Raw genomic sequence first — 22,530 nt, forward strand, 5'->3', positions numbered from 1 at the left:
GCAATCTGTAAGCTGGAAGTTTAGATAGGAAAGGGGGCCAGTTTTTTTGTGTTTTTTTTTGCAAAAAACAATACTCAAGAAAAATATTTTCTACAGAATCAGTATTATCTGAGCTCTTTCATCCCTGAAACACTAGTCAAAGTCTAGGGAAATAGCTAAAGCCATTTTTAGATCTGGCCAGAAGTATGATGGACTGGATTCCCAGAGAAGGCAAGCAGTTTGGGGGAGACAGAAAGTTAGGTGGGCAGATGAGATTTGGAGGTTTGTGTGTATAAAATGGCAGCAGCAAGCAAAGGACTGAGTTGACTGGCGGATGATCCCTTTGTCCTGCAGTGGACATAGTCAGGCTGAGGATGATGATCGATATAATAAAAGGAATAATAACGAATGGGAATTTCATAAGTTCTTTTTACCCCTGAATTTGCCCATGCGTGGACTTCGAAAAGGGACTGCCATGGGGCGACCCTTTCTTCTTAAGCCATAGTCATGGATGTCATAATTGCGATGTGGCGTCATGGTGGAGAATACCAGCCTTTGCACAAGCTTTGATTCCAGAACTTCATGATATGACTTGGTACATGACTACTGCATTTTCTGCTTGCCACATGTGAATGCATAATAACGGTCCAGGAGGTCATAAGTAAGGGTCATAATTAACTTGCAGTCCCCCACCACAGTGTACCCCTGAATGCTACTGTGGTTCTTGCATGCAAAACTGTGGGACTTCATTTTTGTTTTTATTTATTTTTAAAGGTTTCATTAATGAGACATACTTACAGGGCCAGTGATGAAGAAGATTGGCCAACGCCAAGCAGTGCCAAGCAATCTAGATCCTCCAGGAGGGAGCCAGTTCTATTAAAGGTTTGTTGACTTTATGCTTGCATGCTCTGAAGGATTGAGCTGAAAAAGGTCGGGTGTTTATTTCCTTTTTGTCATCTTCATCTTTTTACCTTTTTCTTTCTTTTGGGGATGGGATTTGGAAAGCTTTTTCTTCTAATTCAGTGACCCCACTCCTGCGTCAAGTATGCCAAAGTATGTCAAATGGTATTCACTGAGCCATTTTGGTTATATTCACAGAAATTTCGCCAGACTGCCCCAAAGTCTAAAGTTTGGGGGTGTCTATTACCAGCACTCGCACTGCCATCATGTCAAAACTTGTAGATCTTGATCTTGGGCTGCCAAGATCACAATCACCGACCAAGAATTATTCCACTGAATAAACGCTGCTCGTGTGTGCATCTCGAAAAAAGACCACGATGCAATGTTCATGCTGACGCAGCTTCTGTTGTCTAAGTCAGTGAAACACATTCTCCACAGAGGCTCGTGATTTCTAGGGCAATTGTTTGCATGAATTTACGTCAGCGATTCATTGGCATATGTTGTTTATTCCGGAAGCGCTGCTGGTAGCTCGTTTTGCACAGCACGTAGTTATAGCGATGTCTACTAATACCGACTAGCAGGCCACCTAAGTACTGTGACTTCTGTTTCTGGACATTGCAGAATGAAATTAAGGAATGCTAGCAATAGATATATGGAATGATATTGAATTTTACATGCTTTGCATCTGTATTATATTGAAGTAGTATAATATAATATGGAAAAGTTTGAAAAACATCCAATTAGCAATGAAATTCACACTTGAATATTCGAATTTGCTTCACACCTAAAATTTCGCTATTCACGCAGCTCTGAAAAAGAAAAACTAACGCCTGTTTTGTGTATTGTGGAAGCCTGGCAGCAGGTTTCTCCTAGCATTGTAATACCTAGAATCGGGACATTAATGGTAATTGTTGAGCTTTATCATCCCAAAACCACGATATGATTATGAGAGACACCGTCCGGAAGCACGATTCCTGATAATGATGTTGGTTTTGTTAAATGAAGGAGCGCACCTGTACTCCTTGCAATGTGCAGGCCTGACTGGATTCCCAAAAAAGGCAAAGGCAAATGTGCGAGGGAGAGACAAAGTTAAGTGGTATAACGTGGCAGCGGAATGCACAAGGTCGGGCTGACTGGTGAAGCATTGGAGAGGCCTTTGCCCTGCAGTAGGCATAGTCAGGCTGATGATGATTCAAAAGGCCATAGGTGGCAGTGTTGGCCTTGTGTTCGTGCGATTTTAACATGCAGGCACCTTCTGGTCTACCCTATAAATACAGTCACAAGGCTAGGGGAGGTCGCACAGTCCTTCCTTGGAGTGGTCAATGGCTGGGGTTCTGCAGTTCACACTGCAACCTGCTTTCTTTCTGTCATTCTTTTTATTTTTCTTGCTTCCTGATGCATGTGCGAATTTCCCCTAGCTGACTAGGTACTAAAAAAAACTACTGTAACATCAAATCGACTCACCACATTGTTCAGGGCATGCTAGCGTATATGAAAATATGCAAGTTTTGTGTTCCTTTCCACGTTTTTTTTTCTTTTCTTTTCTTGTCCCTACTCTGTCCAGACTTATGCTCAGATTAACTTACCACATGCTCGGGTGACTGCACTCAAACCTTGACATGACGAACCCAGACATTATTGGTTATAATGAAGTAAACGAAGAATAGCTCTGTCGCAGATACAGTGCTACAAACATATGTTCATAACAAATTTTTGGACGTGGCAAGTGTTACTTAGTTTTAATGAGGTTTGAGTGTACTACTTTTGGGAAACTGGTGCACACCTATCAACCTACTTGTCTAAAAGCACTTTGTTATGGGCATGTTTTTGTATCTTTTCATTTCCTTTGTGTTCTTTATTGTGCATGGAACCACATGTGGGTATGTTGAAGCAAGTAAATATTAGTTGAGAGTCAGGTCCTGGTCTTTGTGTCTTCATCTTGTCATTTGATAATCATGAACCTAACGAGTTTATTCCTTCATGAATCGATTTCTGTAAAGTGTTTCTCGAATCGGTCAGGAACGCTTGAAGTTACAGGAACTTGCTGCACTTTTTAAGTGTTTTTTCTCTTCTCTCATTTAGGTGAGTGCACTGAAAGCTAAAGGATGGCTAGGGGCAAATAAATAGCATGAACACGCATCGTGATTGTGCACATGCGGGATAAGGCACAAACTCTGTCTCTCTTTGCTATTCGTTTGCGCGAGTGTGGCTCACTGTATAACATTAGCACACTGTGGAGTGTGGTGCCAACTTGTGGTGGCACTCTGTGCCAAGAAGCATATCTGATCCGAACGGTGTTCGTAATTTGTCAGCTATTGGCCAATAGCATGCTACCCTACACCCCTTATCAGACATCAAGCGGTGGGTGTCCTCCCGTCCACCCAAGAACCAGCCACTGTATGAAGCGAGTGTGCTTAAGAACGTGGTGACACTCTGCTCCATTTGTGAACACTCCTTGCTGCACATGACTGTAAGATTTCTCACCAAGCCCAAGTGGTGCTTCATTACCTCTTTGAGTGGACTCCGAGCTTTATCATTCATGTGGTATGGTGGTACAGTAGATTCGTTTTATTTACCTTCAGATGGCATGGTCCCTCAGTTATAAAAATGGGTTTGTTACTTGGTGCTGTTTCTACATTTTCAGTATTTCTTTCATTATTCTTTTTCTTTAGAATTGTTTTAATGCCACTGTAAACGAATCTTGCTGCAATGAAGGTGGCATCTTTCCGGAAGAGTTGATATCTGAGCCAGGTGGTTCATATTACTAAAGCCAGAAAAAGCATGGGACATGCAAACGAAGGCAGATGCACACCGCGCTGGAACTAACTACTACTGTGACTTTATTGATGGGTACTGTTCAACAAGGAAACCTCGCAACACATGTGCAGTACATCAGTATCACTTACCATGTCAGCAGGCAAGAGAAAGGTAGAGTATGCAATTATTATTTTTGCTATCTTCGCAAAATACTCAATTTCTTCTCAAGAAGGCAAATAAACTATACAGTAAACTCTTGTTAAACAGAATTTGAAGGGGCCAGGAAAGTAAGTTCTATTTAACAGAAGTTTGGTAAGTTGCCTAGAGATGAACAGGGGTACAAAATACAAGTACTAAGCCAATCGTATCAGAGACAGTTGTTCTATTTAAGGGGGGACGCGGCCCTTGAAAACCGAAAAATCGCGAAAAAGTCGGTTTTTGAAAAACCACATTTTTGGGTTGTATGTCTCATAAACTACCTATTCTGTAATTATCAGCACCTAATTCAACCGCAAAGTGCAAAAAAAATACTATTTTCGAGGCCGCCGCAGCGTCCAAAACAGGCGCAAATCCCGAAATCAAACCAAACTTCGCGCGCGCGCCATTCCCGGACCATGCGGTCGTCCCGCGCCATCTTGGTGTTGTTTTGACCGTGAATTCTTTCTCTCTCGTTCGCCGCCTTGCAAAATGGCGTCGGCAGCACAGTTGAGATGCTATTGGCGTTTTCCCGCGATGCGATGCGGAGCGCTGATTGGCTAGAGCAGCGCATTCATCTCTCGTGGGAGAAAGCGTGCCCGCCATTGGCTGCTGTGCAGCAGCGGGGGCGGTCGCTCCTCTCGATGGCGCGTCCAGCGCGCTCGCTTCGTTGTTGCTCTCTGCTCCGTCCGCCTCGACAGACGTCTGCTTACGAGCCGCTCTTCGGCTTGTGCTATCTTTTCGATCATTTTCTCTCGTTTTTTTTTTATTTTTGCACTAGTTCTGTGCCTTTCGTCTTTGTTGTTGCGGGCGATGCCGGCAACGAAGCCGAAGTCAGTGCGGAAGTCCGGTGCACGGAAGCGCGCTATGCGGCTTGCTTGCAGCGACGGAACTGTGTTGTCGGCTGTCGCCAGTCGAGAATCCGACACATCGAGTGTGGCTGGAACCGCAAATGCACCGAGTGTTTCCGAGATCGCCGGGTTCGACACGTGCTCCGAATCGATGCCATCCAGTGTGACACCGAGTGCTTCTGATATCGCCGGACCCAGCACATCGTCTGAATCGGTGCCGCCATCGAGCGTGAGTGGACCGTCGCTTCATCTGCGGACGCGTTTCCTAACGAAGGAAGAAATCGATGCGAATGCGAAACGTCGTGACGCCGTTCCCGCTGAACTCGAGTCTACGCCGGCGACGCAGAAGAAATTTCAACTGATGCAGCCGGCTCTTGCACCTGCAGTGACAAGTAAGGGCGAACATTTTTCGCTCGTTCAAATGAACATCTTTAACGTCGTGCTCAGCCGCACAGTGTGCAAAGAATGTTTGAAAGGTGCTATGACTGTCCGAGAGAGCACCAAGCTTGGACTTGCAACAAAACTTGAAGTCGTGTGCGCCTCTTGTGGCACCGTCGATAAATTATGGACATCACCCCGCAAAAAGGACACGCAGGCCTTCGATGTAAATGTCCATGCCATAATGGCTATAAAGCAAATAAACAAGGGGCAAACAGCTCTTAATGACTTTTGGGCTGCCATGAACGTCTCTTACAGAGGTCTTCACCACAAGACGTTTCAAAAGCACTTGAAAGAGACGTTCAGGAAGCCAGAGGCCATCGCTTTGGAGAAGTTTTATGCTGATTCTGCCACAGCAGTGATCAAAACATATAAAGAAATGGACCCCAGCTTCTGCAAGGACATCACCGTAGTGTACGATGGCACATGGCATAAGCGGGGTCACACATCACATATCAGAGTGGGATCGGTAATTGACTTCTTTACAGGTCTCATCTTGGATGCTGTAGTTCTTTCAAACCACTGCCTTGGATGCCAAACAGGGCCCAAACCTGGAGATGCAGCATACGAAAGCTGGCAGAAGCACCACATTTGCCAGAAAAACACAGACGCAAAATCGGGAAGCATGGAAGTGGAGGCAGGCTTGACTCTCTTTGGGCGGTCTGTATCCAAGCATGGCCTGCGGTACACCACTCTTGTGTCCGACGGAGATAGCCGTACCTTCGCTGCCCTCACAGAAGAGAATGTGTACGGGCTAGTGCCAATTGTAAAAGAAGAATGTCTGAACCATGTTCAGAAAAGGATTGGAAGTGCTCTTCGAAACATTGTGCAGAAAAGTGATAAGCCACTGAGTGGGAAGGGGAAGCTGACTAAAGCCCTCATTGAAAAGCTGACAGGATATTATGGTTGGGCCCTGAGAAACAATTCAACTGACCTAACAGCCATGCAGCGTGCAGTGATGGCAACATATCACCATGTCACATCGACTGACCAGGGCCCTCACCATGAACTTTGCCCAGAGGGGGCTCAATCGTGGTGCTGCCATAGAGCTGCAGAGGCAAATCGTGAGCCACAGCCAAAACATAAACACAGCCTACCGGACTATGTCGCTGCAGTTATGCTGCCCATCTACGAAAGACTGTCACAAAAGTCGCTTCTTCAGCGCTGCCTGGGAGCGAAGACGCTAAATGCATCAGAATCATTCCACTCCATTCTGTGGTCTCTGATGCCGAAGGAACAACACTCATCCTTGATCGCGGTAGAAACAGCACTGCATGAAGCAGTGCTGCGCTACAATGCCGGCTGCTGCAAAGCAACCCAAGTGATATCGGACTCCATTGGACTTCAACCAGGTCATCTGGCCATCCAGCGAGCTCGTGAAAAAGACGCTTTACGCCTAAAAAAGAATTCTAAAAGACACCAAGAGAAGATGGAGGCCAGGCAAAAGAAGAAAAGAGTGCGCCAGGACACTTCTAGCTACTGTGGTGGAGCTTTTTGAAGAAAACACGTGTTTTGAACTTTCTCGGCCTGTTTTCTCAGAACGGATTTTTTTGCTAGTTGTGGTGCTGAGGAAAGCAAGAACTCGAAAACCGTTCATCAGATTTGTGTGCCGTTTTTTTTATTCTGTTCCTGAATGACCTTGCAAGGGCGTAACAAGCTCCTTTTTTTGAAAATTGGGGCTGTTAATTTATAATAAACAATTAATTTTTGATGAATCTGGTCATTACTGGTTACATCAAATTCAAAGTTGCGTGAAAATTTTGGGGGGGGGGAATAAAAAAAAACTGCTTTGTAGCGCCCTGGGATAGCTATCAAGGAATGACCACAATGAATTTCAGCTTTCTACTATGTCCTGGGATTTCTCACGACTCTTCCTCAGGCACCCATGTGAAGCACCCAGTTAAACCTCAATAACTCTGGAACTAAGAAACACAGCTTCGTGAAACTTAGCAGTTGTGCTAGTTTTATTGTAGTGAACAACCCCTGAAAGTTTCATCCAGATATCTTAAAAAATAAAAAAGGTCGGTCTCCAGGGTAGCCTCCCCCCTTAAGCAGCAATTCTATTTAACACAATAAACAATTGTATCAGGCCAGTTAGTATGAATCCATCGTGGTAGGAAGCGCAGCAACTATTACATAAAATACACAACACAAGCGCTTACAACACAACATAAGCGCCTGTCTTGTGTGTTCTGTGTAATAGTTGCTGTGCTTTCTACCAAGATGGATTCATTTAACAGATTTCTGTTTACTGAAAGAGTAGTGTATTATGCAGTTATCTCTGCTTTTCCTACTGTTGTATTGTGTAATACTAATGCTAATTACTTGTTATGTAGTACTGCCATGCGTTTTAGCAGGCGGAAAACCCCATCAGCATTCAATTATTCGTTCAATAACTACGTTGTACAGCAGGTCCCACAATACAAATATCTTGGCCTCCTTTTCACCACAAACTTATCATGGTCTCGATGTATTAACACAACTTGCAACAAAGCTTTGAAAAAACTCGGATATCTTAACTGTTCACTATATTTAGCCCCAAAAGGAACAAAATTGTTAACACATAAAACTCTCGTAAGGCCAATACTTGAATTTGACGCCACTCTATGGTACCCATACAAAATTGGTGACATAAAACGCATTGAATCCATCCAGAAAAAAGCCATTCGTTTCATATATAGACTTTATGACTGCAATTTCCCACCGACATCCCGTCTAACGCACCTTGGTTTAACTTCAGTTTCTGAAAGACACGACATCGAGTCTCTACTTTTCCACTTTTTTTTTTAAATTCACCACAATATTCATCGCACAACAACTACATAGGCTCTGCAAAAACAACATTCACCACAAACAGCCACACACTCAACGTATGTGTGTTTCATCATCGCACAGACTTCTTCAAATACACTTTTTTCCCCTGATGTATTGGAATGTAGAATATCATACCAGGCGACATTTGCTTATTAGGAAAAGATGAATTTTTCAAGGCACTAAAAGATGTCTTCTACCTTTGCAATGTTTGTATAATCATTGTATATCATTTTTCGTAATTATTTGATCTGTCAATGTTTGTATTTATTTCAATTATTCAGTATATTTTTTGTATTTTTACTGCTCTGTACTCACTCCTGCGAAAGCCCTGTACCGGGCTGCAGTATTGGAAAATAAGTAAAATAATACGCTATGGCAGAATCTGTACTAGCGAAGACTAAGAGACCAGAAGCTAGTAGTAGAATGCTAGCACAAGGCATTCAAAAGAAACTTTTTCAAGTCCTACGTTACACGCTTAAGGTTTTGCATAATATCGAAAACGTATATTTCGACGACAGCGTATAAATATTTTACTTTTAGCTCCTTGCAAGCTCACCTGCATAAACTTATGAGTGGCTTGTGGAAGGGCTACATGAGTGGCTCATGAAAGGGCTACTAGTAATTCAGTTTGCGCCACAAAGCACAAGTGTTGTTTCACTAAATGTGCTATATTTGTAGTGCACAACATTTTGCTGACTTGTGATAATGTATACGTAGGCCAAGCTGGCCGATGCATCATTTCTCAGCTGTGTGAGCATCACGCTTCTTTGAATTCGATTGATGATGTTAATCTGGCCCATCACTGTTGTGTATGTGGTTGCCACCCACTTTTAACTAATGTTGGTTACCTTGTAAAGGAAGGGAAAATGGGTTCAGAAAATTGTGGAGGCATACCATTTTAAGAGGATCAGAGAAAACTTTATAAGCACGCTCTTGATAGACCTCCTTGATAAAAAATTTATTATTTTGCTGTAATGGCAAGAAACATGTTTGTGTACTTTATCTTTCTTTCACCTGGTGATGTGGTAGGCGATAAGAATGCACTGCACATACATTGTGAGGTTTCTTGGTTGTACGTTTTTCTTCAATAATGTCGCATTCTTTTTAATGTGTTTAGATGGGCTAGTCGGTTCTGCACGTCATCGATGTGAGTGCGCTTTGAAGACGTCGGCAGGGAAGAGATGAGACACACACACAGTGCAGTTCACAATTGGGTAGTTCAAGCATTGTGCGTCTGCCTTCTTTCTCGTATCGTGTGCTTTTTTTTTTAGATTTTCTACAAGCATCTCACCAACTTCTCCAACATTTTATGTGCCTTTATGCTGGTGGCATTGCTGTCTGTATAGAAATTTGCCTGTGCTGCTTTTAATACCCCTGTCCCTTGTATTGTCAGGCAAGAAGTGAATCTGCAACTGTTGCTAGTTTGCTGCAGTCATCGGTGCACCGCGTGTACAGCATGGAGCATCCACTCAACTTGGAGTTTAAAAAGGGAGATGAAGCGGAGCTGGAAGATGCCAGGTCAGTGACAGATAGCGCCTCCTTGTTTGTGACACTCAGTACTTAGTGCAATTTTTTTCATGATAAAGTTGACTTTACAAATCGTATGCAGGTGCAGTGCATATGTAAAAAGACACAAATTTGCACAAATTTCTGTGCAAAAATATAGACTGCCTTTGTTATAACAAAAGGCTTTGTGGAGAACTGCTGAATGTAAAAGAGGACCAACCACAATTCACCTTTACTTTTTAATTGATGCATTTCATATCTGGTTTTATTGTTGCAGTAAGCATCTTTTTGAAAAGTAACCTTTCAGTTCATAAAAATTCTCCAGCGTAGACCACTTAGAACAACTACTGCATGTAATGAATATCTGATCTGTGCTCAAATATGCCTGTACAGTGCGGGACTTGTGAGTAAAAAAAAGACATTGAGCTACTAGAAAAGGTACAGAACTTAGAGGCACGGTTTGTTCTCAATAATTATAGGAGGCAATTTAACATACCTGTAGCGAGAGGCAGAGAGACGTGTGGGATCTCGCCACTTTATTTTTGAAGGTCAAAGCGGAGCAGCGACGGCTGCCTGCGTCCGTACCGCCAGGCGTAGGGACTCGTTCTGTTCTAGCACGCACCTTAAGCTCCGAGCAGCACGAGAGGCGCAGCGTGGTCACTGAGTGATGATGATGATGAAGGCACTACAAGGTTCCCGCCCTAGCCCTTTGTAGGATTTCAAAGGCTATAAAAGAAACAGGGAAAGAGATAATTTACATGAACGACAATCCGTAGGGTGTCCTTTGGGAAGTACAAAACGTTAGCATGAAAAATCAGACGGTCTTCATGATTGTTTCGATGGTTGGCAGTGGGAGGAACGCAGTGGCCAAGGAACAAGAAACCGGTGCGTTTATATAGACAATCAGGTGCCCCGATGGCTTGGTGGGTGCGTTCATGAGCGCACCAAGTGGCGCGAGTGAACACGGCTGAGAGCGGGCGCGATCAATGTGTCGGTATGGCCGCTAACATTGGCAGAGGATCGATCGGTGGTACTGCTGTGGACGTTGGTGGTGGTGCAACGATTCCCTGTGTGTCTTACGGCGGCCGGTGTTTTGACACGGGTAACGAGTTAGCAGACACGAAAACACAGTGCTCAAAGGACCATGCTGCACGCATTGCTTGTAGTGGGGGGGACAGTACATGGTCAGTCAGCACATCGGGCCAAGGGAGAGAACGCTTCTGATGCGTCAAAGGGCCTGCCCGTCTTCGAGTTGTACACTGGCTTGTTAGCGTCCTCGGTCGAGAACTCTGCAGGAGGCACGTCATGGCACACAGCAAGCATGGACTCGGAAAGAGGAACAGTCAGTGCATCTAGACTCATAGAAGCACCTTCGGTGATTAGCACACGAGGGCTCATGCGTAGGTCGACGTAGACGATGGCTGCCTCTATGGCAGACGCAGCATGTGCGGTCTGCTATGCCGTAGACAGACCAGGCACGTCGTACTCGGGAGCGTCGGTCATAGTCGCAGCATCTCGGAAGTTTGGCCATAGATGGCTGGGGGCTTTAACTTCGGCTGTGGGAGACTGTGAAGGCGTGGCTGGTCGCTGCTAGCAGGACGCGCAGAACGTTGAGGTAGGTGGAGAGTCGCCTTTGGAAATCGTCGACAATGAATCCTCTGCGACCATTGGGTGACGATGTCTATAAGCGTGGCGGACTCTGGGGCGTGCAGTGATGTAGCTGTCGTGGAGTCTGACACGTCTGAAGGGTCGTGCGCCATGGAGGTCAGAGAAGACATGCGGATGGCGAGCGTGCTTGAAGGATCATTGGCCGAGGACATAAAAAAAAAGCACTTCATTGCTGATGAGTTGCGAATGTGGCACAAATGTCATGAACCTCGTCGGGTGAATGGTCGGACGCGGAACTTCTGCTGGTGACCGGATGTGAAGTTGGATGTGACGTAGTCTGAAGAGCAAAGTCATGGTCAAGGCAGGGCTGCGGGTCGGTTGGTGCCGCTCGCTGTGACGCCGGGGAAACCTGGAGGTCGCGGGCTCCCAGAAGCGTGCGATAGGCGAGGCCATAGCAGGCCAGCACCACAGAGCAGAGGTTATCGTAGGGCTGCGGGCTGAAGCTTGATGTGGCTGCGAGATGACAAAACTTGACCGGCAGTGTATCGAGTAAGATGGCGTGCATAAGCGGCTGGTTCGTGACACCATTCATTGTGACAATGGCGTCGACCTGCGTGAACCATACTTTGGGGTAGTCGGTGTAGAAAGGCTTCACTGGTGGGCAGAGTTGCGGAAGCATGGCAGCGGTCTGCTCGGCAAAGGGCGCATCCCTCAAGTCACCACTTGTAGCGTCCTAGCTGCCAGACGCGAGGACTTCACTTGGAGCTCAGGCTTGGAGCTCGAGCACGTGCCTCAAGCTCCAAGCCTCACCAGCGTGAGAAGCGCAGCATGGTGACAAATAATGATGATGATGATGAAGGCACTACATACCTTGTAAAAGAGAATTTCGGGTGGGAGACGCTGGAAATATGAAGGAAAAAGTCAAGATTGAAAATGTTGCATAAAATATTTTATCCCTTTGTGAGGTCTATATTTTTCAAGGCAAATTGAAACTATTTTTGCTTCTCTGAGCTTTTTAACAGTTTAGAAATGATAAGCGAAATATTTCAGGTTAATAACATGCTTAGTTTATTAGAGAAAATTGGGACGTATATGTTCTATTGGTGTATTCAGGCCCCATGAAAAGTGGGATAACACTGTCCCATTGTCTCGTGAATGTACTTTCCCGATTTCACTTACGTGCTTACTTAGAGTGAAATGCACCAAAACAAGTGGGACAGAGTGGCACCTTGCAAGCTGCACATGTGAACTTTGTGCGGACCTCATTTCCAGTTTCTGAACACCATCTGTACCTTCTCCGTGAGATTCCTTTTTGTGGATTGTGGTCGCCTCCTGTGAATCCGATTTCATCCGATACTCCAACCATCTTATGACCGTTCTTCTGTCCCTGCTTGTTTTTTCGGAATGGCGCAGTCCTTGTGTAGTGCCTGAAAGTATGTCTGTTTATCATTTGTTGCCCTAGCACAAGACAAAACCACATGTAGCTTATGTCGTTGTTGGCGTTGTGCTGTACGAATGCGTTGATGACAGCTGTGTCAAAGAGAAAATAAAAGATGCGGTACCACGACTTCTTGGAACATCTGTCCACAGCTCCCATCCACAGGTTGTAGTCTGCCACAGCTTTCGGGCAGGTTACAGCCACCGAAGAGCCATTTGTAAGCTTTCGTGGTACTTCCACAGTTTCCGTTGGATTATGAAAGTTTGACAACAGGCGGACTTTTTTGGTGTCCTGCCACTAATAAGCTGTAACCTGACCTTTGGGGTGCCAGATGTAGTGTCCTTTTATGAGCTAATTGTTTTGTTTTAGTTCCACAGGTAATACCTGCGACAAGGAATATCCTCTTGGTAAGAGTTTCCATCAGTTTGGTGCATATAATGTACCGTATAAACTGGAATATAGGTAGAGATATTTTCAATAAAGCAACAAGCTAAAGGTCGCCCGTTGTCTCATATAGCGGTGTCTAGCCGACAGTTCACCACTGTCTGGCAACATGTGGCTTGCATGTGCATGAGAACCTGGACACGGCCATATTCACATTCAAATCCAATAGCAGGTTGTTGTTTTTTCTCTCTTGTCTGTTTTTTTGTGTTCGTGATTTGCCTTCGATCTGTTCCAAGTTCTCGCTCCGCTTGACATTGTGTTTCATTTTTAGTGGTCTTTTTTTCGTTCACTGAATACGAGTAGCGGTACGAGAAGGCAGTACTCAGCTGCATTTAAACTAGAGGTTGTTGAGTTCACAGAAGCCAATGGGAATGTGGCTGCTCAGTGCCGCTTTGGTGTATCAGAAAAAAGCGTGCGCTATTGGAGGGGGCAGAAAGGGAAGCTGCAGATGTGCAATCCTCGGAAAATTTCATTTCGTTTGCAAAGTGCGCTTCATCCGTAGCTGGAGAATACGCTAGGGAACTTTATGTGGGAAGTTCATGCGTGCTCGCTGCCAGTGACCATGGATAACATTCGCAAGAAAGCTGTGGAACTTACTGGAGAAGCTGTGCCCACGAGAGAAGAGTTTCGTGCACCAAACTCTTGGGTGCGTCGATTCATGAGACGCAAAGGATTTCCTTTTCGGTGGCACACATCCATATGTCAGAACTTTCCAGACGAGTTCGAGGACAAGTTTATAAACTTTCAAGGCTTCGTGAACCGGCTTCGGGAGCAGAACAACTACATGATGGGGCAGATTGACAATGCCGATGAGACCCCCGTGTGGTTTGACATGCCTTCATCGAGCATGATCATGCAGCATTGATTGATATGTGGGGTTTAACGTCCCAAAACCACCATATGATTATGAGAGACGCCGTAGTGGAGGGCTCCGGAAGTTTCGACCACCTGGGGTTCTTTAACGTGCACCCAAATCTGAGCACACAGGCTTACAACATTTCCGCCTCCATCGGAAATGCAGCCGCCACAGCCGGGATTCGAGCCCGCGCCCTGCTAGTCAGCGGCCGAGTACTTTAGCCACTAAACCACCGTGGTGGGGCCTGATCATGCAGCGTGATGCCAAGGATATGAAGCTGTTGTCCACTGGCAACGAGAACTCGCGCTTCATCGTCATGCTGGCATGCATGGAAGATGGTAGAAAGCTTCCGCCCTTCATTATTTGCAATTGTAAGACAATGCTGAAGAAAGTGTTCCGGCCCGGTGTTGTCGTTCGCATCAACAAAAAAGGATACATGGACGAGGCTATGATGCTCGAATAGATACGAGTAGTCTGCAACCGTCGGCCAGGTGCACTGCTGCGTCTTAGCAGCATGCTGGTGTCATATGCGTTTTGTAGTCACTTGATCGACGCCGTGAAGCGCGCACTAGGCGATGTAAAAACGGACCTCGCCGTGATACCAGGTGGTATGACGTCCACCCTCCAACCGATCGACGTTGTACTAAACAAGCCGTTCAAGGACCGAGTGCAACTGGAGTACTAAAGGTGGATGTCCGGCGACAACCCAAAGACACCGACGCGCCGGCTACAGAGGTCTCCGCTTGCGACTGTTTGTGGCTAGGTGCTTTCTGCCTGGCGTTCCTTGCCAGATTCTATGGTGGAAAATTCTTTTAGGAATGTTCCATCAGCAACTCGCTGTATGGCGCGGAAGACAACGCCCTGTGGGAGGCGGCGAGCGACAAACTCTCGTCTTCAGAAGACAGTGGTGCTTCGTCTGACGAATAGGAACAGTTGCGATGGTGGTTGAGGGGAGCTTCGACGATCGGGGTGCAGTGAGCCTAATTGGGAAATAAATGTCGTTCGGCAATTATGGGTTGTTTTTCTTTTTTTTTTCGATATCCTGAACTTGGGGGTCGACCTATATTCCTCCCACTCGATCTATAGTTCGGTTTATACGGTAATTGTCAAAGAACAGCTGCGTTCCAGGCTTTACATTCTCTGACAGGGAAAGCACAAAATGGTTTCCAAGGCTTTGGTTGGCTGGTCGTGATGCATTCTTTCCTTCATATACCTCAAATTAAAGCAAATAGCCTGTCTTGGAGTCTGCCCTGCACCAAATTTATATCCACGTTTTATGGGCTTCCTCGGAAAGTACTGCTTCATGCTAGACCTTTCTTTGAAAGCAATCATGCTTTCATCAATGGCCTGATAGGATGATGGCAAGTACTCCTCCTGGAAGCTCCTGTCCAGCTTGTTGATGAGGGGACGCAGTTTTGCAAGTCTATCATAACTATCTTCTCCTTTCTTCTTTTCTTTACTGTGATCGTTCACATGAAGGGAGTTCATGATGTACTGAAAACGCTTGAACGACATCACTTTGGCAATTTCTTCAGAGTTGAAAAGCGAATCGCGGCTCCAATAATGGTAAAAGTGGTGCCGTGGTGACATGCTCATCAGCACAAGCAAACCAAAATAAGCTTTTAGCTCATCTGCTGTGAGCGCAGCCCACTTCATCGTGTACTTTTCGACACCAGCAGGGTTAGTGTGCTCTAATATCATATCAATTGTCTCGTTGTCAAAATACAACGTGAAGCAATCTACTGCACGTGGCACCGCCTTTTTCGTGAACTCTGGGGTCCCATGATTTCGTACTCCCGAAAGAAATGTTTGGTTTATTTTCATTCCACCCTTCACTGATTTCTTCTTCAACAGCAGCTGCTTCTACATTAGTCTCTATTATTTTCTGGTTTGCTCTTTTCCTGCTTTTTGAAGTTCTTTGTCGACATTTTTTTTTTTTTTTTTCATTTCCTTTTCGATGGCCCAGGTTTATCTTCGTCTTCATCGACACTCAAGTCTTGTGGCGCGAGCTCCGGCACGAACTCATCTTCACTGCTTTCTGCCTCGGCCCCACTTGTTTCAGATTCGTCGGGCAAGCTGAAAAATAGCTCGAGTGCCTTTTCACGTGAAGGGGAGTCGGCTGAAATTAATAAATCGAGAAATATATCTGAACAAAAAAAGTTAGTGTCAGTTAGGCCTAGAAAAACGCCCCTAAAATTTGGAAGTACGCTGGCACTGACCGTTATATCTAGCCTCCAAATACTCCGATTTCTAAAATATTGGCACCAAAGCATGTGGAAGACAGCTTCCGAGAAGGGAGAAAAAGAAAAATATTACCATTCATCCTGAAATGTCATAGATCCAGTCCTATGGGAGCAAAAATTCTGAACCTCGCAATCAAAACAAGGCGAATTTTAATTCATCGGATCTACAACAACACCTATGTAACCGCATAGAAACTGCCGCAAAAAACATTATCAGTGACTGATAATCGATGGCAGCACATTCCTTTTGCACCAAGTTCGTCCAGTTTTAACTGCGACAGCGTTTTTGTGAGAGTAAAAAGTGGGACGTTTTTGTCCCATTATCCTTCAAAGGGCTATACAAGAACAGGTATAGATACATACTTCATCCGCACTAGATCTCATCAGGCATTGATCGTACTGACAAAATTAGACATCACAAGTGCAGAACTGAGTCATTCAGGAATACATTTTTTCCACACATAGTTTCGGAATGTAATTGCCTTAATCAATCATGTGGCCACCACTAAGGCTGCCTCCTACTCCATGTTATGATGCTATGTGTCTATGTTGTCATCAAGAATATTGTGTTTGTGTGACATTCCGGGAAGTTCAGAAAGCAGCTACTTGACCAAAAAACTTCTTCTCTCAGAAATATTCTAGCAGTTTACTGTTTTCAATCCAATGAATCATCACGATTTTTTCTAATACATTTGAGATGGTCGCCAAAGGGGCTAGGATGTTTGGCATGGTATGACCCGGATGTCTTGCTCTAGTACAATGATATGGTGAAACCTTGGTAATACACATCTCACAAGGTCTTTCAAAGAATTCATATCATACTTGGATGTAGAAATAGTGCAAATATACAATATCACATCGAAATTCATATCAGCTTAAATGTACACCTTGAAATTAGAGAGAAAATAAAACAAGAAGGTTAATTTACTTGCTACCAGAAGAAATGATACCAAAGTGGAGAACTCTGACCACCTGGAGTTCTTTGGCACTTACCTAAATTTAATAAAAACTTGGGTGTCCATACATTTTTCATTTCAGGATACAATATTATTTGGTCGCCTCTAGTTTTCTGATTGGGCAGCCTCCCTCTAATGATGCCACGCAGTTAAATTTTGGGCTTGCAAAAAAACAGCCACAGATGTTGCTGTGTACTTGCTTATATTGTGAGGATTCCAGGTGTAGTACAACCTGGCTTTGATGCTTTCACAATCCTACCAAAAATTGGTTTATTTTTTTTCATTCAGAAAGTGATTTGGCAGCATAAAAGAAAAAAACTTTCATAGGATCCTGCGGCGTCCCCTCCTTCCCAGAAGCAAATCATCCTCTTCTATGTAAAAGGCGCCAGTGAAGCCATGGGCAGAATCCTCAAGAAAGGAAGGGTAATGGTCTCACACAAGCCAATCAACTCAATAAATCTTCTGCTGAGGGAGAAAGCGTTGGGCATTGTATACAAAATTAAATGTTATGACTTCCAGGTCACATACATCAATGAAACAAAAAACCCAACTGAAAGAATTAGGCAGCCCAAAAACGACGTGAGGACGTTTTGAATACATCAAAACCCCCTTGCAAAACACTCGAAAGACGCTGACCCATAACGTTGCTTTCGAAAAAAACCGACAACATGACAACAGAAACAAACCTACAAAATGGCTGTTACTGGAATCATGGTACATCCGAAGCACCAAAAACAACATAAACTGGTCAAAAGAAAAACTACTGTCTGTTTACGTCCACAGCCTAACAACAGCAAGAAAAGCAAGCCAAACTGAAAGTTCAGCAGTCCTTGGTCGCCTCCGGCCCATCAACCCCCATGCAGTTATGAGTTGCACCTCAACACCTCCGCTGCCAGTGAAGGAGCAACTGAGTAGGTTTCAAAACGTTGGAAAATAAACCCATTTTTGGTTAGAGCATTGTGAAAGTCCTAATTAATTACACAGTCAGATATTCAGCTCTGTCAAAAGGTTCAGTTTTGAACCTGGTTTTGGGGTCTGAAGTAACATCGCAACATTGGCACGAATGAGCTAAACCTACCGTAAATTTATGTTTCACTAGTATTTTTAGTCTTTTGTTTACAAGAAAATCATAGTCTCTTTAGTGGTAACGAGTCTGATGGCATGAACCTAGTGGTTCCTCTTTTCTTTGTGTTATTGTCTGCATTGTAGAGCTGCGGCTTGGGATAGTTGCTACATGCTTGTGACTATGAAAAAGCAGGGCACAATTCTGACAGGATGCAAGGGGAAGAGATGACAGCAATGCTGTTGCCGTTCCTTCTTTGCCTTGTGTACATTCTCATTTTTGCACAGTTTGTTTTTGTGCACACACTCTGCAGATTTTATTAGAAAGGACATATAAAAAAATAACATGTTGAGAGCCTATGCATGGTGTATTTCTTAAAATAATCATTAAGAATGAAAATAAGTGGTTATCTAGTGGTTTCGAATGTACTAGATGTCAAAGTTTTCACTTGTACATGCAAATAAACAGAACTACAACACAGAAAGAGTAAACAGGGACGGGCACAAACTTTCTGCTAACTTTTATATTTTGTTACCCTTCAATGTATACTCCTAAGGGAGACTTGTGCAAGTAATAAAAGTGGTCACGATCAGACTGGTTACAAGAGAAAGTGCAAAAAATTTGCACTCTCTATCAAATAATGATGCAGACGTGTCGCTTAATCAAGTGTTGTCTCTTACGAATATATAGAAAGCCTCCATAAGTTTGCGGGCTGCAATGTCATTGCTGCTGCTCAGTATCTTAATCTTTCGGAAAGTCAGTGCACACATGCAAGCCTGACAATGTGCAGGTGAATGGGAGTTCCCATTGTTTCTAATTGACAGCTTGTGTTCCCTTGCACGCTCATTCATGCAGTGCCCGTTTGTGCGCACCAGTTTTACCTTGAAGTATGAGCCAACTTGTGCAAGCGAGTTTTAATAAAAAAACAGTATGGCTTAAAAACATTGGGATGCAATGGTAGCAAAATCGCAGATTGGCCTAGTTCCAGGGGTGGAACAGCTGCGCCATTTGTGCCATTGTACGCCAAACATGCTTACCTGCGCCATCCTGCGCCAAACCACCCCTGCTGCGTCCAACTCGCTTATCAGCGCGGCACTGCACTGCTGCACCAGAATTCAGCCGAAAAGTGCGAAAGCCATCAAGCACCATTTCCGGAAACGTGGCTGAAACATTCTTTTTCATTCCATCGAAATGGTTATAGTATCGTTTTCTTAAAGGCTATGATTGCTTCAAGAGTAACCGTCTATGCGCGTGCGATCGTGGCAGGTATCGGCATGAATAGCTTGAGAACCATTCCAAGTGCTACGCTCTCAATGTGAAGAGACTGGGAGAAGAGTATCTCTCGCTGGCACGGCTATATTCTTTTATTCCAGCGTTTTGTAGAGGTACGCAATATCCGATCTAAGAGTTCGCCGCCAGGCTTAGTTTGTTGCTATCGCAGTAGTCGCGTTACCATTTTGGTGAAACTTTTTTTATGACATGATGGCAACGTTCGGTAAAGAAATGAAGGATATCTGTGACAGGGGCTCATAAGAGGGGTGGTGTGCAGTTCCCGGTTCAGCCTAGCAAAGGCAGGTGCACATGACTGCTCATTGATTCTCGTTCATTGACTGCTGCGCTTTGGGCTTATCGACTCGGTGGTTGACGCTCGCTCACGCATTCAGGGGGGGGGGCTCTAGATAACGAAAGAAAGTCACAGTTGCATTGTAAGGGTGAAGTAGTGAATGCGATAGCAGCAAATCGTAATGTTATACGAAGTGAGGCCGGCAGCTAACTCTCTTGGTTCCGATTTCACATAGCTGCACAAACGTTGATATACGGGAATAGAGCCACTTCAAGGAGAGAAGCACTTTTCACACAGTCTCTTAGCAATGATAGTGCAATCTGCGGAAATGTATGCGAGTCGCCCGCTAATGGCTGCCTAGTTAACGTGCACACCAGCGATCGCGACCACGCCATTACAAGCTAAGTTCATGATTGTTGCTTAAGCGACAGCTGCCCCCCCCCCCCCTCCTCATTTTTTTTTTTTTTTTCTGCTCTTCTATGACGGGTTGAGTGCTTTCGCTCTACTTCAACTACAGGCCTCCCGGGCAGGGGTAAAGGATGTTATCACACGCGCCCTCCGAGTGGCAGAGATGGGCCGGATCGCTTAATCTCTGCTTCAATCGCATACGTCGCCCCCGCCCGTGCGCTTTTATGCATGTATAAAACAGACGATGCGCGGTGGTATGTTATCGATTTGGAATTCATACGTGACACGACAGCAATGGCAAAAACCTGGTGGGAGCGCCTATATAATATTTTTTGCATGAATGAGGCTATTGCACAATTTAGCTGAGTGTTTGAAAAATGTAGCATTGAACAAATGTTAATTCACATGAGCTTTGAACTGGGCTAAATCTGCTCTCAATGTTCTTACTGCTTTACACTTGCTTGAAGAGGCCTTTCTGGCTGCTCTAAGTTTGCTCATAATGTCTTTCTAGCTAATCCATGCCTGCACCGAAACACCTATCTTGGTACTTCAAGCCTGCTACAAAAATCACTTTTGCCTGTTCCCAAGACTGCTCCTAAATCCGTGAACCCCGTTCCACCACTAGCTTGTTTATTTTTGAATAAAAGAGGCACGCTTAAAAAACTTGAAGAACACTTGATCTTCGCCTTCAAGAGTAAAACGCGACACTGTATTCGAACCACGTGACCACTGTCTTCTCAAGTGCTAGTCTGCTTTGGTTCTCAGTGCATGCCTCAACTGTGCCGTAAGGGAAAGAACAACTGTGCATTTAACTTTGGCTGTTTGAAACTTTCCTAAAATGTCTCTCCTAAGTACAGTTATCAAGTCCCCACTATGACTTGACTGTTCTTTTTGTGAACCTGCAAAAGACCCACTGCATGTTTATTAAGGCAACACGCAAACATGTTTGAGCACTTTGTAATGGGTGAACTTGTACGCAAGACAAAGAAGGAGTGGTAACACTGTCATCTCTTCACTTTGTGTCCTGTCAGGATTGTGCCCTGCTTTGTCCCAGTGACAAGGATGAACCAATCAGCCGCCCATTTGTTGTGCGGCTCACATGTTTTGACACCTGGTGCAATTCTATTCATCTGCCACGGAATATTATTGATTTATTTAATGTACTTTACAGGCGGTTCTTATAGCATAGGGTAAGGGGGACATATACTGGAAAAAAAAAATTACCTGCGTTAAGAAGACTCTTCCCACTACAGCTGCTCCAATTTGATCTTTCATTTTTGTGCTGAGCTGCGCGAAAACCATGAAATCTGCCGAAATTACACCACGCTGAGCCGAAATGCTCGTGAGCTGATTTCAGCAAAAAACGAAGGCCGCAATGGCCACCTGTAGTTTGCGTCCTCAATCAATCCAGGAATAAAGGCGCTCCGACCCTTACCCTAAACCACAGCAGGACATTCGCGAAATGCAATCGACCAAATAAAGTAACATCGCCGTGCGCCTGTTGGTTCACTGACTGCAATGGATAAAAATCTAAAGTGGAAGCGTATGCTGCTGTTACTGCACATGAACAAACTCGACGTGCTGTGAATGCCGGTGTTGTCTGCAACCACGTGTAGTTGCTATAGCAATGACGCATACCATAGATAAGTGGTGCCATCACTGGGTCAATGGGTACGTGCCGGTGTTACTTTATCTAGTGAAATATGCCTTGCAAGCGTGTTTCACTAGATTACATTTGAAGTTGTACCCTAAACCTAATTGAGGGGGGGGGGGGGCTGTAGTGGTGGTTCTAAAATATTTTGTCCTTGTTCTAACCTGTGCAGAATGCCGCTTAAAGCCACCTTTGCCGCAGTACACTGGTGACCTACAAAAAAGCGTTCTAGGATTTGGAAGGGGCTGTTAGTATTTGTCACAGCACAGAGCACAGTTTGTTCAATTACTCATGCGTGTATACGCAGCATAATTGTGAGTACTGGTATGATCGCCGACATCTAAAAAGTTGCTGGCAATTGTTTTTTGGAGCACTGTACAACATTTGTGCTACCCTAAAAAAAATCAAACAAAACAGTGTGCCAGTTTTTTTCCCCTCCGCTAAGGTCGCCAACTTGGCAAATCGACATTTGAATCCTCAGAGCCTGTCAAAAGATTTGACCGGCGGGGCAAATGCTAATGTGGACTTCATCATTGTTTGCCCGGTGGGGTGGTTCAAAATAGTTTTACTGAAATAGCAGTGCTCATATTCACTCTGCGTGATTTAGGGGATGTTGATTGGTTGGTACATGTTTTTCTAAATATAAGCCTTCTTTTGATACTGCCACAAATTCAGTTTTTTATGATCAAAAATTAATTTTTTCTCAACAATTTGCTCCAAATTTGGATTTCAGTGCTCCAGAAGTAACATTTTACTGCTCCAAAAATTGCTCCAAATTTCATTTCGGCGATTGCACCCCTGCATTCATAGGGTAACACCCATAATCGGATAACTGTGATGTAGGAACTTGGAGCGTATG

At 44.6% G+C, this 22,530-nt stretch overlaps 1 protein-coding gene across 10 annotated transcripts in view; it reads left to right on the top strand.

The window, feature by feature from the left end:
• The window catches only part of LOC119160764 (uncharacterized), a 174,619-nt gene that overhangs the window by 93,970 nt on the left and 58,119 nt on the right, over positions 1-22,530 (top strand). For all 10 annotated transcript variants that reach the window (XM_075880990.1, XM_075880993.1, XM_075880996.1 and 7 more), the window contains 2 exons: positions 780-861; positions 9,328-9,452. In XM_075880990.1, coding sequence (XP_075737105.1) covers positions 780-861; positions 9,328-9,452 — 207 coding nt within the window. The remainder of the gene's footprint in view (positions 1-779; positions 862-9,327; positions 9,453-22,530) is intronic.

This window comes from Rhipicephalus microplus, chromosome X, assembly GCF_043290135.1.
Source record: "Rhipicephalus microplus isolate Deutch F79 chromosome X, USDA_Rmic, whole genome shotgun sequence".
NCBI classification, from domain to species: Eukaryota; Metazoa; Arthropoda; class Arachnida; order Ixodida; family Ixodidae; genus Rhipicephalus; species Rhipicephalus microplus.